Here is an 18,348-nt window from a genome sequence, read left to right as displayed (position 1 = left end):
GAAAATCAAGCCTGGCTTAAAAGGCTGAGAAAACAAAATCTAAGTGTATTCAACATGTTTTTTAAATAAATTAAAGCCACTGGTGGAACACTATGTGGTGCCTCAATCAATAATGCTACAAGGCTCAGAGTGAAATGTTTCTCTGAACAGAACATTGATTTATCTCCCCCAAGTTGGCTATATTCATACTCTCTAATGACACCCTCTGCGTCGCAGCTTATACTCTGACAAAGGTCTGTGTACATGGATGTACGGAATAGGTAGAGGAGTTTATAATAGCAGCCATAAATCAATATGACATGATGTCCAAAAGTGATTGGTTTTCTTTTTGTCCTTTAAATCCCCTTCACATATGGTCTCAGCATGTACTTCTCTTCCCGCAGTGTATATCACAACAATAATTCACAACAATGATTTATTTAAGTTAGAAAGTCTGTGAGCATTAAAAAAACCCACACAGACTAGAAAAATATTTGTGAATAAATAACTGCATCATCTAATGATCAATCAGGAACCAGGTGCATAATGAAAGGAGAACGCTTATTATTTTTGAATAGAGTGGTTCAGATTCAGGCGCTTTGATATGCAAGTTTGTTTTTTAATATTTAGCCTGTATTCATAATGTTTTCACTTTGAAATACCTACTTTAGAGGACAGAATACTGTGAATGCATTTAAGGATATCCTGTGACTGACTGAGTGACCATATTTTCACCATTGTTTAGCTAGAAGTCACATGACTGAGTTGGACTTTCTCCACTGGCCATGGCCCTTCAAAAAGATTTGGTGTCAACAAGTACTATTAGGGAGTTTACAGCCTTAGGCACTGCCAATAAATTAATTGATCCAACTAACATTACCTGTAAGTATGAAATAGCTTATTACTCAGTCTGAACCATAGACGCCAGAGTTGCAAACTAATAAAACCAGATTCATGAGCCACACTATCACACCGGATGACATGTTTTTCTTCATTAGCATGAATACCCACTCAATGCCACCTGCACCAGCACCAACAGATTACTAGACACAATTAGCTGCTGGTTAGCTAATGGCTCTAGTGTAGAATAGAGCTGCTAAACAACCAGATATTTCCCATGAGAGTTGGTGGAGATCAAACCATGAAAAGGAGGGCGAGTATTAAGTAAATGCTCACGTTGCCTTGTAATTGCTGGATGTGTCAACACTGAGAATATTTGCCTACATATTTTCCAGATCAACTTCATAAAGTAATGATGCTCAGGTGTTGCATTTCAGGCTCATTCCACTGTCTCCAAAATTAATAATTAAAAAACAAAACAATGAACACAGTCTAAAGCTGAAAATCTTCAGTGGGAATAGGTTTGGGGCTGAGACAAAGTAATGAAGTCAGATAGTAACGAGAGATGGACAAACACATTATTGGTTTGGGTCCTTTCATGGGACTAACTGACAGCGGACTAATCCCATCCCGGTCTCCTGACACATAATGTTATCTTCGGTAACACCTTCACAAACTACAGAGCTCTCTTGAAACCTTTTTTGACATGACAACAAGAAGGTAGAATCTATAGAAGAATTTTAATTGGTTGCATTAGACTGCAAAGATGTTTCGTGATATTGGGTCCAGCTGAAGAAGAAAACCAAGTCCTGTGTTGTGCGTGTATGGTGTTGCAGTTTGCAGGGTTTTTATCATGGGGGAGAGTGGGAATGATTTAATGATTTCTCCCACAGCTTAGTGTATCCATCATGATATGGCTCTCTGACACATTGGTCAGCAGCAGCAGGTGGTATGATGTGGCTGAAGTGTAAGTGGCTTTCAGAATGCAGGATAGCCTGTCAGCCAGAGGCCCTTAGGGGAACAGCTTCACACCATGTCTGGCTGCAGAATGGCCTTTACACACTCCCTTTTTTTCCCGTCTCGTTCACCGTGTGTGTCTAAAATCGACACAGAAACTCATCTCTCTTGTTTTTGTGCGTGTGTGTGCGTGCGTGTGTGTGTTTGTTAAAGCAAGAGAGGGAGAGGGTGTCAGTGGGTGGGTGTAAATCTCTGTCCGGCAGTGCGCTGGGATGGGTGTTTGGGGACTGGTTGGAGAGCTGGCTCACAGGAGCTCAGATTGATGAAGTGATGGTGATGGATGGAGGTAATAAAGGCCTGGATGTCCTGTCTGTTGCCAGTGATGAGGATGGTATGAATCACCCGTCTGGGGCTGGTGAACATGACGCTGCTCAATCCCCAGGCCTTCCACCCCGCTCCGCCTCCGTCGCTCCATCCCCTTATCTCTTTGCCTTGTGACTTACAATCATTACGAGCGGATTGCTGCCTGAATAGAGCAAAGTAAAAACATTCAACAGTGTGCCATTACTGTATCAATCTGTGCAGATGCATACTTTGTAAGATATTATGAAGCTTGTTTATCCATCTTGAAACACAGCGCGCACACAGTTCAAAGCGTTGCTCGCTGTTCATTAATTTTGTGTCCAAACATCACTTGTTGAGTGATTGCGATGCAAGCCAGAAAAAAATCCAATCAACTCCGTCAGCCACTCCTCGTGCATAGGGTCATTTGAATAAAGAAGGGCATCTGAAATTGCAGTGTTTGTGTCAACATAACAAGTTAATGATCTCAGATGATAATTGGTAGTTGGATGCTGGGGCGCTGTGTTGTGGCCCGTGAGGTTCAGTGGCAAGGACCTCCTGTGATAAAAGAAGCAGCATGAGGGCTTTCAAAGTGGCACGCCGCTGTAGGCAACACAATTCATCACCTCTCCATGAATATTCATCCAGCTCTCCGTTTCCTCCGGGGCCGGTGAAAACACGTCTGTATTAAGTCTCTTCTCTGTGTTGCAGTTTGAAGACACCTGAACCTTCTGGCCTCTCATTACCAGACTGCGCTTTTTTTTTCTTCTTTTTTTTTTCTTGCCCCGCACTCAGCTTGCCTGCCAGGGAGGGAAGCCACGCCTCATTAAAATAAAAAGGAAATTCTCTTGCTCCGTGCACTAACAAGGCAGAGGTCAGACAGTCAGATGATTGTCAATTCACCCCTCTGCACATGGTCACAGGGGTCAGAAGTGGGGATGGTGCATGAGCTTGCTCTGTACAGTGGGCAGCAGGGCAGATGGATTTGCCAGTCTGGGTTATGTGTGGAACCAGTGTGAGGCTTGTTGTTGGCAATTTAGGAACATTTGCTGTGTCTTTTCCACCCCCGCCCTTCTGCCTGACAGGAGCCCTAGAGTTTCTGGGGCATCTTTTCAGCACTTTATCAGACCTGCAGGCTTCTCAGCGCTGTCCCCAGATTACAGTTTAGGGAGGGGGCGCTTGACTGACAGGCCTTGGCCTCAGTGGTCCCTCGGGGGGAGGGCAGGGGGATTTGTGATGGCTGCACTGACTCGTACTTCTCTTACAATTTTCTCCAGGCTGGTTTCAGACTGTCAGGCTGAGAGAAAGCTCTCTCTGCATAATTCATTAGAGCTCCTCTCTTTTTCACTCTTGGCTGCTGTGTGGCAGGCACCATAGCCCCATTGTTTAAGAAGAAAGAGTAATGGAGCTTGTCACAATGTGTTAACATAGTTTATTCTTCACAGCAACAGTTTGGAAACAACTTAACTTCTTCTGAAACAAGCTATTCGGCACATCCAGTGTAGAATAATTATAATGGAAAGAAAATTCAAATAGCCTATTAGAACAAAACAGCTTATAACACTTGCCACTTTTAATTTATATTTGGCTAACAGCGTGAAAAGGAGTCATTAATGATCATCATAACTGCCATGTCAATAAGATGTTTTCACTATAAGACTATAGTCCAAAAGAGGAAACAGCTATACAGGTTGCCTCTACATCAAACATTGTTATGCAGCCAATTACCCCAGAATCGTCTGTATATGACACATACACAGGCCTGTCCTTTTGAAGCTTGTATACTGTCTCTGGTCATGATCTAGCTGGCATTTATTTCTTGGAAATCTGCAAGGGAAAATATCTCATCTTTGATGCTACATGACATTCCCCTTCACTGAATATGACTAAACAAGCACATCCTGCAACACGCAATCCTGCACGTCGAAGCCAGAGGACAACCACTGTCACATAGAGGCTAGCAGGTAGGAGATTCATATGAAGCAATGCCAATACAGATCATGTTTACTTCTGAAACACCCAGCAAACATAAAGACTGGCAGAAATTTGTTGACACTGCTGCTGGTTTTAAATATTTTGTTTTTGTATTTTTGGTGGGATGTTGTCCATCAAATGATACAGTGGCCGGAGAGTTGAAACACAGGTCGCCTCCGTCTGTGATCACAATAGCAATCTTAACTGTTCAGGGAAATATTAAAAAAAGGAACACATAACATATTTGGAAATTCTCAACTGGGTTCAGTTGATTCAATTAAATTGTGGAATGAAACAAAGGTTTTAATTGTGTGCATGCTTTCATGTTAAGTAAAGTGTGTAATTTATCACTTTACAAATAAAATCCAACAGTCTCTAAACAACGCAGAAAGTCAGATCGCCCACAGACGCCCCTGTTATGAATTCTTAACAAAGTTACAGGCATCAATAAGGGCAAATATATACTGAATAAATGTTATAAATGGAACGAGAACAGCAGAGACTCCAAATATATGAATATTTCAAAAGGTCATGTATTGAGGAGGTGAAAAGAAAGAGTGGCGCTCACACTCAATTTAAAGGAGCAATAAGACATTTTTAAAATCCCATTAGATTAGCTGTAATGGATCATTTAATTGCAACTGGATGTTTTACTACATTTTTGTCATGTTATTGTTTATCATATTGGACAAGTTTCAGCAACATATATCCATCATATTTGTCTGCTACAAGTATATGATTATCCTTGTGCAGTTTTCCCTCTAGAAAAAATAATCCTTATCTGATTAGGAACCTCCCAATATTTATTCACCATTACTTTTGCTTGTCTTGGCAGAAAGGTCATAATGTAACCTCAGCAGGCAGTTAAACATTTTATGCTGCCGGGGGAGTTATAGAAAATGAACAGACCAGGCCCCAGAGGGAGTTCCATACGCATGCAGAAAACAGAAGCACATTAATATGAAAATAAGATGAATTTCTTTCAAGCTTAGACTATTCTGATGATTCTTTGCACACTCATGCACTCAGAAAACTTCTTCAAAGTTATGGATTACCAGTGCTGGCTGAATTAAATGCGTCTCAAGTTGCTCTCCGCTCTTCAGTACTGAACATGAGTAAATGAGGCTGATGAGATGTTGTGCAAAATAGACTTGAACTATAATGGTCCTAGTCAACAACAGGAGGAGTTAGTGGGAAAGAGCACATTAAAAATAAAGATGGAGAAAGCAAGAATCAAAATGATCAAAAATAGTCCTGCAGTTTATTCTTATAAGTACATCAAAATACCTTTTCATAGCACGGTGGAGAAGTATCAGGTCTGAAATGATTCTTGTTCAGAGGCACAGTGGTGGTCAGATAATGCATGCTGGCTCATTCACAACAACAGGACATCAACAGTGTATTATTTATCATGCATCAGTGTCACTTTCCCCTGAGTTGTTTATTCTCTGCTGTATAGCTGAATTGATTAATACTAAGCCTTTTTGCACTTTATGGCCAATCGACATTAGCTAAATATCTTTATTACTGTTGCAACATCAAACCAGTGTCATGTGGGTATAACGAGTTAGCAGTTCATCATGTTGAAGCTGTGCTGTACCACTACAGAGAGCCTGAGTATGATGATGCTTCATAACAAAAATCCCTTCAGTGAGGCTAATTTTGTAGCCATCGCTATAGTCACAGTGCTAAAACACTTTTCTTTGGTAAGTCTCATATTTTCTGCAAGACCTGCAAACCAATTCACTGCATCAGCTTAATCAATGCATTTAAAGTGAGTCCACAATATTTCTTTCTTCAGTTTTGCTTTATTTTGATTTAAAGCTTCATGCAAACAAATTGATTCATTGTGCCTCACATACTGTAAATTAATATCTGAACACAGTTAGAAACATTTTAATATTGATATTAGTATTGCTTAAAGGTAGTGAATTCGTTTAGACTTATCTATTTAACATGATAATTTGCTACATGCTAGTATTGAGGAGACTCTCCTCACTGTGCTACAGCAGAGCACTGGACCGACTGCGGAATAATAATCTAATTTTGGGATATACTTAATTACAATGAGTCACTTAATGAGTCATTTCAAAATATTTAATCCAATATAAAGCATTTATTAGACATACTGGTTAATCAGGTTTACCACTTTCCGTGCAATTTAATCTCTTACAAAGTTAAAAGAGAGTAATTAAAGGATTTTAATGCCTCAGTAATTAACATATGCCACCCGTTTTTTTTTTTTTCTTTTATGAGGCAGTAAGAATGATTTGTTTACAATGAGCCACAAAACAACTGTCATTTGAAATATCTCCCCTGAACACTGGTATTATGTTGAAACTTTTACTCTAGCTGATTTTGACAATTTCAAACATATCAACTTGACAATGCATGACAAGATTTATCCAAACAAAACATGACTCTCCCTGCATCTTGGGAACATTTCTGCTCATAATGCCTGTCTGATTTTTTTTTTACTCCCTCTGGCTGAAATGAACAGATTTAGTCTTGGTTTATTCTGGAAAATGTACACGACTTGTAAAAGCTAAAAGTAGGTTCAGTGTGTCTGGAAGTGAGAGCATTTGGAGAATGGCCTCTTCATAGAGTTTGTGGCCTTTAAGAAACACATCTGACAAAATGAGTGAACAGTGCCACCTGCTGGGGAACGCTGATGTGATCTTAAATCATCAAAAGGTAACAACTACCAAAAATACATGTCCTGGAAAACTGGAAAAGTTCAGATATTTATGATACTGTACATTAGTGTCAATGTCATATATGTTCTGTGTGTCTGATTTGCTGTGATGAAGCAATTCAAGTGTGATAAAACGTGAAGTTTTGAAGAGAAGCAGAAGAAACTTTGCAAAGGAAACACAGAGTTGAATTCCTCTTTACTTTGTTCTTTATTACACATTAAATAGGAGTGGTGAGATTCATGGCAAAAAATAGACTCATTTGAGATCAGATCACCACTCTACACTGCCCACAACAGGTGTGTTGTAAAGTGGTCATTCATTCACTTCCCTAGACCTGGACCCAGTCACACTCTAGTCACATACACAGAGCGGAGTGAAACTCCATTAAAGCAACATTCATTTAGACACACCAACGAAATGAAGCACAATTTACAAAATATGCACCTTTCAGTATCACAACTATACAAAGGTTGTTAAAATACGATCCAGGTATAAATGATACATTTCAGAAATCAGCTGTTGGCACGCAAAAAAAGGAAGAGGAACATTTCAAACATTTCAGTAAAACTACTATTGAAACAGTATTGTTAACAAGAGGGTCGCTTAATTAAAAATCGCATTAACAGTTATCATCTACTTCATGAGAAAAAGAGGTAATTATAAACTGGGTCAAAATTCATTAATCCTGAAAGCAAAACATGTCATGTCTGGATTTTCTGTATCAATACCTCCACTCACCTAAAACAACATTTTGTGCATTTCATGGGCACATAGGACAAAGTAACTGTTGCTCTGCCTTGGCTTTTTCTGCCATCTAAAATGTAGCACCTCATGCAAACAATAAAAAGGCAAATAATCCCCCCCCCCCCCAGGGAACAGCTTGTAAATATGATGGAAAAAAAGGTGAAATATGGATTGACCCGGGAAAGAAACTAGGACTTTTTTTTTTAATAAATTCAGACAGTTTTCTCTAAAAACCAATTTTATGGCAATTACTGCCTCATTTACAAACATCAGTTCCAGTTACATCACCACGACACATGAGCTTGGTGAGAGAAGATGACAAATTATTCCGCTGGACAATCATTCCTGTTGAAAGGCAGCCCACCAAAAAATGTCAACACTTCAGGACACGAATCCAAGCATCTCTCTGAAAAACTCCACTTATGGAAGAATCTGAAAATCCATTTGGACAACTTTTTTTTATTTATTTTTTTAAAAACAACCTCTGTAACACCAACCCAAGAGAAATATTCCTGAAAACTGCTCAAAATATGCATTCTGCTTTCTAGAGCCAAGCATGACACCTCTGTGGTAGATACCGGAGAATCACAACCCCTCAAATTTAGTATTTAAACTAGCAATCTGTTTAGATATTACGCCCTCTATCAGGAGAATATTGACAGGCAAACCCTTCAATTGTTAATTCATAAATTCAATTGACAACCTGGTGGGACAAATTCCAATAAAAACGATTTTTGTCAGGATGAATAAACACAATCCTGCAGTCAAACCTTAGAGAAAAGAAGAGCAGGAAATATGTAACCAGTACAGCCAAACAAGCCTTTCAACACAAGCTTGTGACGTGGCATCGATCCCTGCAACATAAAATGACTCTGACCAACAAAATGAGGCTGCTCGTCCCATTTTATCATCACAAAATGAGTAAAAATCCAGACCATCGTGTATCATTAAATCTGTCATTTATGACGCCAAAATGGCTTATTTCTTTCTGACAAAAGCAATTATTGATCATTTATAAACCTGAAAAGCTAGACTTGGGTCAGAGGTCCTCATTGCTGGCTCTGTTAACCATATCAACCAGAGGGAGTTTGCAATACCCATGTCACCTGGGACACAACGCATGCAAGAAGAAAATAAAAAAGAAAGAAAGAAACTTCTCATGTAGGCAAGAAATCACTCCCCACATAGTACAAAGCATTGACAAATTGCAAAATAATTAATAGCTAATTAGGGTATTAAAACATTCGGAGAAGAGTAGGACTGCATGCATACTTATATCAGTGACATAACTAAGTCTTACCTAGAGGTCAATAGGAGATGGGGACATTACACAGTGGCTGGGACATTTGGATCTCATCTGGCTGAATGTTGGTCCTTTCTTCGTGTCTGTTTTATCTACAAGAGTTGGGATGGAAACTCTTTCTTTGGCATCCCATACTTTTAAAAAAAAGGGCATTACAGGTCATGACCTTTTAAGCAAAGGGAGAAAAAAAACTAAGTTATCAATGATAATTTGTCAAGTATGAGCTCTGATGCAATTAGCTCACAGTTATATAAAATTATCCAAATCATCATCATCATCATCATCATCCTATAAAATCAAACAGGCTGTTTGTTGGACCAACACGTGGGCAACTGGCACTAAACTGAAAATAAAGCTTATTGATGTCAAAGTAGCAAATAACAGAAAGGCAGAAAAATCAGGTCAGGTTTAGTATTCAGTGTGGTGGGTGTTGAGAAGGAGCTAATAATTTAGTGTAATGTACAAAATGTTTTACTTTAACTGTTCAACATAGTTTCTCTTTTTTTAGTCTGTCTTGAAAAGGGGTGATTATTCACATAAGTGTACACTTTGTCTTGGACTTCTTTTTCTTCTTTTTGCCCTCCTTGCTCATCTTCTCCTTATGCTTCCGGATTTCTCGCACTAATGTGTAAAAGGCATCATCGACGCCCTGGAAAAAAGACAAAAAATACATTGTTAGAGTTACCAGTTAGAATTTCTATACCAGACAAGAAATGACCAAATAAATAATTCAGAACTAGGTCACAATTTAAAGATCGACATATATTTTTTAATTATGAGGTGAAATTTAATTAATGGGGACAGATTAAACCTTCTGTTCACAGCTGTGCCCAAAACTAGAAATCAGACAACCAACACTCCTTGAATGGCAAAGACAAACAAAAGCATTTTTTCCAAAACACTTTGGTTATGGCCATAGCTGTTCATTTTTATTTTTGTAAACCCTCCCCCCCAAAATGATCTTGGATAATGTCATCATGGTCCTGTTTGAACCGATCTTCTGCCAAGTGTACTTCAGCATCAGCGCTGCGTGACACACCTCGGAGTGCGGGTTAATTCATCAATCCAGTTCAGGCTATGTGAGACACAGCTGAGTGATCAAACATAACTGTGGTGTTATGTATTACAGACTAAAAGTCAGAGTGTTCCCGCTGACAACTACACAAACAGTAGCTGCAGTTACATGAGCCAGTTGCCTTCCTACTGAATGTAATCCGCCCAAGTTACTCCCACAATGTGTTTAAATGGCTGCTAAATAAAGTGACAGAACAAGTTGTCCTGTTTACATTTCCAATAATCTACGTGCAGTCCGCCAACGCAAACAAATGGTTAAAAAAAAAAAGAAAGAAAGAAAAAAAGATGGATCTCCATCGAGCTCTTGGCACTAATACTAGTTTACTGCTGTGGGTTTAAAGTGAAGCAACAGTTTTATAAAAATATTCTACCAACAGTTACTGAGCAGAAGGCGAACCTTCTGTTTATCACCCAACAAACTAATAAACATAAAACTATTCAAACACGGTTCCCCAGGGAAAGATGCACCACTTGGAAAAAATAACTCATGAGCTATAAATAAGACCAGAGAGTGGTACATCTTCCTCAGGTGAACAGCTTTGATTTAAGTAAAGTAGTCGAGCGTGTGATATTCTAACAGTTTATTAAGAGCTTTAAACCGCCACTTTAAAACTGAATGATTTTTCTTTTTTAAATGAGCCAATTTATTGTGCCTGGGGTGTTTAAATGAGGCTTTCATATTCTTGCTGAGCTCTTGGCCAGATTACTGGTGAATAATAGGCTCCATGTAACAGCAGCCAGTGTCTGCTGATGCCACATTGAGGCAAATTTTCGGGAGCACTGGAGCAGTTTGGATAGCGCAGTCAATGTGATGCTGAATCTGCAAAGGAGCTGCAGAGTAAAGGAGTGTGAAGTCACAGCAGGTTTGTGACAAAGAGAGCAAGAAATGAGAGAATAAAAGATGAAGGGGATTTGTGTTGGGAAGAAAAATTGTGTCACCCCACATACGCACACACATGTAATATGCACATACAAGCACAATTTTGTTTTTGTTCGCAACATTATCTGCTTGTTTCTTAACACACATCCATCTTACACACATGTCATTGCATCATGATTTGGTCCCAGATTCACCATATTCTCTTTAAAAAAAATAAAATCACACGTCGCCTCGTCAGCCCAAACCTCTTTTCTTCATGTTGATTTCAGCAGATCAGGACGCTTTCACACTGGTTGTTTACAGTCCAAATTCAGGAATTTGCAGGGAAATTTGATCATATGCACCCTTTTTCAGAACAAAGCCAAACTGAAGGGAGTGATCTGGCTGGTTCTGAGCCAACTATATCACAGCTTGTGCACAGTCAGAACTTAAATGTGTTTGTGTGTCCTCTTGTAAGAAAATCTGTCAATGTTACAGGAGGAATTTTTTTTTTTGTGAGAATGCATTTCATTGGTTAATGAGCAGAGGACAACCATGGCTTTGTGTTATGCATGTTCTTTTTATCTAAAGGGTGCTTGTTTTTTTCCCCCTTCCCCAATTTTAGGATGGTTGTGTTATTTCAATTATGCTCATGTGGCTTTGCCTGCTTGTACATCATGGTATCGTCGTGCACACACACAGACACTGTCATGTTTCCTTGTGCAAATGAGGATTTAAAAAAGTTGCACTGCGATAAGGAAAGAATAACAAAACGTACCTCAGGATCATGTTCAGACTGAAGTAAACTAACCCAGTGTGAAAACGGCCTTGGACAATAATCAGCCATGATACAGAGACACTGAGAGGGGACGGAGGCGTTTCAGCCTCCTGTCAGAAGAACCGCACCACAGCCCCGATAGAAACCTGCAGGTTAGCTTTGAGAACCCATGAAGCACCAGCTCTCACTGCATGTCTTATCCCATTGCCTTCTCCACAGTCCCAACTAACAACACAGACACAAACACACAGAGCTGGGAGACGCGCAGCTGCATACACTTACCCCTTTCACATCACAACACACTTTTTAAGCTTGACACAGCGCGGAGTCTTTTCTTCCTTGCTGATCTTATTGAGCCGGTACAGCCTGATCTCCCGTACCAGAGTGTAAAAGGCATCTTCCACTCTCTGCAGTATGAGACACAACTTTCCTCAATGTTGAGGAATACAAGGGGGGAGATATACTACAGCATATGGATGCATGTGTTACAGCCTACAGATGCAAAAGCAGACTGATCAGTCTGGCTCTACCTGCCATGTCTGTCCTCCCTTATCATCTACATAAACTGATATTCCACCCTAAATCTACCTTGTGAATACCAAACACTAACCTCTGGTAGGCTTGAAAAGGTTTGCAGTTTATTTCTTCTCAAGAAAGAGGGGCTGTGGTTAGCTTACATTTAAATGCTGAGAAGTTTTCAAGGCAGGCAGAAGTGTCTGCAGTCGTATTTTGGCAAAACAATGATGGTTTGCAACATGCTGAGAGGAGGATTTTTCAGTGTGGGTGCTCTGATACCTTCTTGTGCCTTGAAAACTTGTCACAACATACTGGAACATACTGAGCATACACAATTTTAATATTTAATTTTGTCATGAAAACAAAAATCCATTGTAACAGAAAAATAAAACTTTATACAGTTACCTTCCAACAGAATAATGCTATAAAAAAAAGATTAGGGTGGAGTATCACTAACTGTCTAGCCACAAATAAAGGAAGCAAATACATCAATTTTGATTATGAATTATAGATTGCCCACAGAACTCAGATGAGATTACTGAGATTTAGAAAACACCGAGTGGCTATGATTGAAAGAGACAGTTGCTGGTCCAGCAACAGCAGCAGCACGGTGTAGGTAGTGAATTATCAGTACACTCAGGTAGGAATAGGTGAACAGAGCTATAAGGAATGAATCATTGTGTCGTTAATTCCCCCCCGTACCAGAAGGAACCGTGATTCACCCCAGGTCAGAGAGACCAGAGAAGGATGTGTTTACAGATCACTGCCTCAGCCCGTCAGCCACCTTCGGCCATGCTCGCAACATCACAACACACACCATTTGATCTGAGTCCGCCGTGGCTAATCTTCCAACACCCAGTCACAGTAACCGGTAAGCAGAATCATTAGCCCCCTCTGAGTAATTACAGACAGCTTGTCCTTTCATGCAGACTCCTTGACACACATTCACTGATTTGCTGATTATTTATAATGCGGGATTCATCCCAGAAGGCCCTAATGATGATGTAATTTCACATAGCCACGACAAAGAAGCATGCAATGATTACATTAACACCCATAAATAAAAAATTCAATCAACCAAACAGGATTTAATGATGTGCAGCACATTGCCCAGGACATTTCCAAGCAACATTATTATTAACAAAAAAAAGACCATCAGAGCTACTGAATGCAACACAAATCAACAGCACCCCATGACTCAACACTTTAACATTTCTTAATAATAATAATCCCAGTGCCATAATTATCAAATCTCTGCAAGAGCTCCTGTCAAAATTACTATGAATTTATCTGTCTGAAAAATTGAAACTTGATTTCAAAAGCGAAATTTTATATAGGTACCGCTGTGTCCATCAAATAAATACACCTGAGACTGCATGCAACTTCTGACCACTCGTCATGCGCTTACAGACCTGCAGTGGAATGGATGCCACAGCAGTTCAGTGGCAGACTTCAAGTTAAAGTTAAACTGTTTGAGTCTTGAGGGTGTGGTCGTCTCTCGCTGGACTCTCACCTGTCTGGTTTTGGCTGAGGTCTCGATAAAGGGAATGCCGTAGCTGCGCGCTAAGTCCTGAGCCTGCTTGGTGTCCACTGTCCGGGACGGGAGGTCACACTTGTTGCCCACCAACACCATGGGGACGTCCTCGGAGTCCTTCACCCGTTTGATCTGTTCTCTGCATGGACACAACAGAAGGATCATTTGATTTTAATTATGGGTTTTTAAGGGAAGATAAATGACCTGCAATAAAGGTTTCTTAACTAGACTCAAACGTCGGACGTTGTGCCTCCCCGAGTCAGCACCTAATACCACTAAGACATTGGGACACCCTGAAATTTTGTCCCTTTTAGCTCCAGTTAAAAACACTGCATTCATGCTGGGTGCAAATACTCCTGCTGTTTGGTCTCTTAGCTCACCTATAGTGGTGAATGTCCTCGAAGGACTTGGTGTTGTTGATGGCAAAAACACAGAGGAAGCCCTCCCCTGTCCTCATGTACTGGTCTCTCATGGCGCTGTACTCTTCCTGACCTGCAGTGTCCAGGATGTCCAGCAGACACGTCTCTCCATCAATCACTACCTGCTTTCTATAGGAGTCCTGGAGGAGGAGGAGGTCAGAGAGTTAGCAGGATCGCAGAGTCAAGTGTCCGAAGAGCAACTTCATAAAGTTTAGGTGTAATACAGTGATTAAACATACTTTTATTACATTTAATGACACCTAGGCATAGTACAAATAAAATAAAACTATTTTTGAAAAAAGATGTAGATGTTAAGACATAAGCAATGCATACATTATATCATCAATTCAAACAGAATTGTTTACATTGTTTAATCATGGCGTGATTTTTCTGAAAGACACCACCAGACTGCGTTTAACTAGTGCCCTTTCTCTAGTTGTAGTAGCACACTCCCATTTTCCAGCAGACCTCAAATTGTAATGAGGTCCTAATTTCCACTGTGTCAAAAGCACTCCCGCTGATGGCGACACTAAATCTAATCCAACACAAATAATTACAGTCTGATGCAGAGAGTGTCACACCACCTTCACATGTTATTTGGTATTCAAACAGTCTATGGTGAAGCTTGAACCTGTTTATTACATCAATAATTGATTGCAATGATAAAAACAAAAGAAAGCAGGTGAGCAGACATGCATGGAAAGTTAATAAAAACCTGTTTGGTGTCTTTTTGGGACTTAAACCAGAAAAACCTGCTACAACTTTTTTTTTCTTTTAAAAAGAGTTTCTTCTTGTTCAACTCCCGATACCAAAACACACACAAAACTATCAAGACAGTTGTGGACATGAGTGCACAAACACTCTCACACACACATGCATGCATGCACAGGGTGTCTTTACCTCGATGGTGGGGTCATATTCATCCACAAAGTGATTCTGGATGAGCTGAATGGTAAGTGCGCTCTTGCCAACGCCACCAGCTCCCACCACTACCAGCTTATATTCTGTCATGATTCACCTGTGGGACCAAAAAAAGAAGAACATTAACACTCGTTCTTGAGACACAGACAACAGCATCAATTCATCTGAGGCACTATCGAAAGCTTTAGAAAAAATAGTTCAGAACAGAAGTGCATCTCTCAGAAGTGTATGCCTTTCTGCACTTAAGATATCATATTCTGCTGTGGATGGTAAAAACTCTTGAGGACTAAATTAAATTGTTGTTTAAAACTTTTTTTTTTGGCTAGCTCCATTTGCCACTATTAATATAAGTCTGACAACGAGCAATGCAAGAAACTAATGTTAAAAAACGACAACATACTATTATACAAACCGCATTGATTCCTTGAAAATTTCTATTCCATACCATCATGCATATTTTGCTTTTAAATTGCAAAATGCTCATATTAGAATTCAACAATAATCTTGGAGAGGAAACAACCACCACAAACAGAATGTGACAGTTCATTTAAAAGAGATTAAGTGTAAATGAGGGAATGTAAACACAAGAAAAACTGCTGCTGAATTCAGAGGACACTATCATCATACCTTCATCAGACTTATCATTATCAGTCCCAAAACATAAATGGTTGATGTTGATGGGTGCTTGTCTAAAACTGATAAAAAAAATGGTTCTCATTATAGCTATTTCTGTGACACAAAATTACAGACTTCATGTCACAAATACTGAGGCAGCGAAGTAAGAGGAATAAATGTAGTTATGATGAAAACCCTGCAGCCTATATGTGATCAAGTGTCCAGCCACACACATTTAGTAGCATTTTCTGAGTAACAGCAGCAAAACAGACACAAGCCCCAGGGAGAAATCTATGACATTACATTAAGGCTCCAAAATTGACAAGCAACTGGGAGGCTCTCTGCTGTCTGACTTCTTTGTGGAGCAGCGACCATCAATAGTGGCAGCTGGCCTTTTCAGAAGTTACAGTACATAGTGCTCAGTGCTCTGCACAGCCTGCAGTCAGGGAGGAGCTCTGCTGAATATTACTGCCTCGTCTAGACAAACAAAAAATGAGAATGTGGTTTGATGGGTGTTTTGGTCGTCAGAGGTAGGCTACATATTCCACATTTTAAAATACCCTCCTGAAATGATGAGCCACATGTTATCTGTCACACCCAACAAAGTGTGGGATTTACACATATAACAGTGAGGCTATTCTGTCCATTAGGGAGTAAAAATCTTATCTGTACCTGACTAGATAAGATTACTGACAATGTCACAGACCAGTCCAATCACACTTGAAAGATTAGTACTATCAGGCAGAAAAAGTACCTATAAGTGACTGATACAATACATAATACATGTGCAGACAGGAAGCTTATTTTATTGTTTGATAATGAGTAAAATCGGTTTTCTTGCCCTAATTTACATGGTAGTCGCCGGTATAGCACGTTTAGGTCGACATATTCACCATGCACGTTACAGTTTAATGATCTAAGGTAAATCTATGATGCTGTATTATTCAAATTGGAAAACCCAGTCTTAGAATATAACTATGCCATTCGTGTTGTTTGTCATAAGCTGACACCTTTATATTTACTATAACTGGCAACAAGGCCATGCCCAGTGGAGAGAGTAAAACAACATAGTGTCAGAAAAGTCAGCCAACAGGGTAAGGGGGGGGGGGGGGGGGGGGCTGATGGAGAAACAAGCGATTCATTAGTTAGCAGCCATGTAAATATTAGAGCCACTTTATTTTTAACAGTTTGTCACTTATGTAAAAACATTTTTTTTTTAAAGAAGCCGTGGTTGAAAACAGGCCTTTGCACTTCTTAAAGAAAGCCCCAGAGCTTTGTTAAAGCAGGCAAAAAAAAAAAAAACAACAACAACAAAACACCTAGAGCAGGCTTTAAAATCGAAAGGAGTTTAATTTAAATCCACTGCTCGGTGCCCTCGGGGTTGCCAGATTTGGTTGTGTGAAACCCCCGAGTGCTGCTGCTGAATGCTGCTGTGCTGCTGCTGCTGTTACTTAGCTTAGCACTGGAGCTCGCTCACTCACAGCCCCTACTACAAAAGTAAGCTAACTAGCCTGTTATGTGCCGACACACCGATGTGATTCACATTAGTAATTCATTAAAGCACAATTGTCCACGCTGCATGTCCGGATAAACTCCGTATCATTCATTCAAAAACGAGGGAAGGGTGCAGATTTTGAAGCCGCCATTGAGAGGCTAACCCAAAGGTCTGCATTGCAGGGCCAGGCGTTAGGTTAACAATTGGGCGTAGTTTGCACTTAAAACTGTGAAAACGACTTTTTCCCACCGTATTAATATGATTAAACAGTGGTCACACAACGGGCGCCGTATAATACCCACACATTGAGGGGGTGCAACGTTGCAACGAAACCCTATAAGGACACACACATGTATGAATCTTATCCATTTGTTTTACCTTTTAGCGAGTGGAGTTCCGCGTCCGAAGTAGCGACCAAACAAGTCAAGCTGATGATAATCCTCTCGTTTCACACGATCTCTGCATTTCCTATTTTACACCGAAACGCCCGCATGTAAGTCTGTCTACCTCGTCTCAGAAGTCAAGCGACAACATGCGAAAAAAAGGGCACAAATTAATCGATTGAACTTTCCATTTGATCCAGCGTCCGGCCTAGCTGCTCAGGTTGGCCTCCTTTACGCGAATATGGGCGGATACCGGGGCGCACTTTACCCAGAAAGCATAGCTGAGGATTTCAACCGGTTTGGGGCATGTCACTCGACTCTGTGTCGCAATATGAACAACAATACACTTTAATTTGTTCACGCTTTACTAAACTCTCAATGTTTAACACCGGTTTAATTTACAATAACACATTATAAGCCATAATTGCCTCTATTTGTCGTGTATGTTGTTTATGTGCAAAATATTATCGTGTTCTTCCTTATGAAACCCCACCCTAAATCATACACTGGTTCACATTAAACCATTTAATAATCACAAATAATATCATAATTATGTAGGTCACATGGTGTCAGTTTCAGGACGTCTCGTTTTAGCACTACCATGATCTCCTGCTGCTGCCTGCTGCAGAGTCAACAAAGCCTAGGGGGCGACTCCACTATATATAGGCTCTAAATATAACTGGAATGTGCTGGAGGGACGTCATTCCCAGGCAAGGAAATGATTTGGCAATCCCCTGTCAGTTTTCCTGAGTGTTCACAAGGCTGCCTCCTGCGCAACCAATGTGCATACGCGCATGCGAGGTCTGTAACACAGCACAGCTAAAACACTTATGTTAAATAAGTCAAAATAGATCTCGAAAAAAAGAAAAAAAAAAACTTTTAGCAATAATGAATCTAGATGAATCTCATCCTACAAATC

The 18,348-nt window shown here is 40.0% G+C and overlaps 1 protein-coding gene across 3 annotated transcripts; it reads right to left on the bottom strand.

The window, feature by feature from the left end:
• Positions 1-6,976: 6,976 nt before the first annotated feature.
• kras (v-Ki-ras2 Kirsten rat sarcoma viral oncogene homolog) lies at positions 6,977-17,671 on the bottom strand. 3 transcript variants are annotated; one of them, XM_083974321.1, is made up of 6 exons: positions 17,425-17,671; positions 14,916-15,033; positions 13,977-14,155; positions 13,576-13,735; positions 11,829-11,953; positions 6,977-9,484 (listed from the first exon to the last, which is right to left on the bottom strand). In XM_083974321.1, exons 2-5 carry the CDS (start codon positions 15,024-15,026, stop codon positions 11,834-11,836), a joined length of 570 nt encoding a protein of 189 aa, XP_083830447.1. In that variant the 5' UTR covers positions 15,027-15,033; positions 17,425-17,671; the 3' UTR covers positions 6,977-9,484; positions 11,829-11,833. The 3 variants fall into 3 exon arrangements, with proteins under 3 accessions (XP_083830447.1, XP_083830448.1, XP_083830449.1); XM_083974322.1 differs by lacking the exon at positions 11,829-11,953; XM_083974323.1 differs by lacking the exons at positions 6,977-9,484; positions 11,829-11,953 and adding an exon at positions 11,961-13,474.
• Between the last annotated feature and the right edge of the window lie 677 nt (positions 17,672-18,348).

The sequence above is a fragment of the Trachurus trachurus genome, assembly GCF_905171665.1.
Source record: "Trachurus trachurus genome assembly, chromosome: 6".
Taxonomy (NCBI): Eukaryota; Metazoa; Chordata; class Actinopteri; order Carangiformes; family Carangidae; genus Trachurus; species Trachurus trachurus.
Note: the sequence above shows the minus strand (reverse complement) of the source record. Positions and strands in the feature narration are given on the sequence as shown.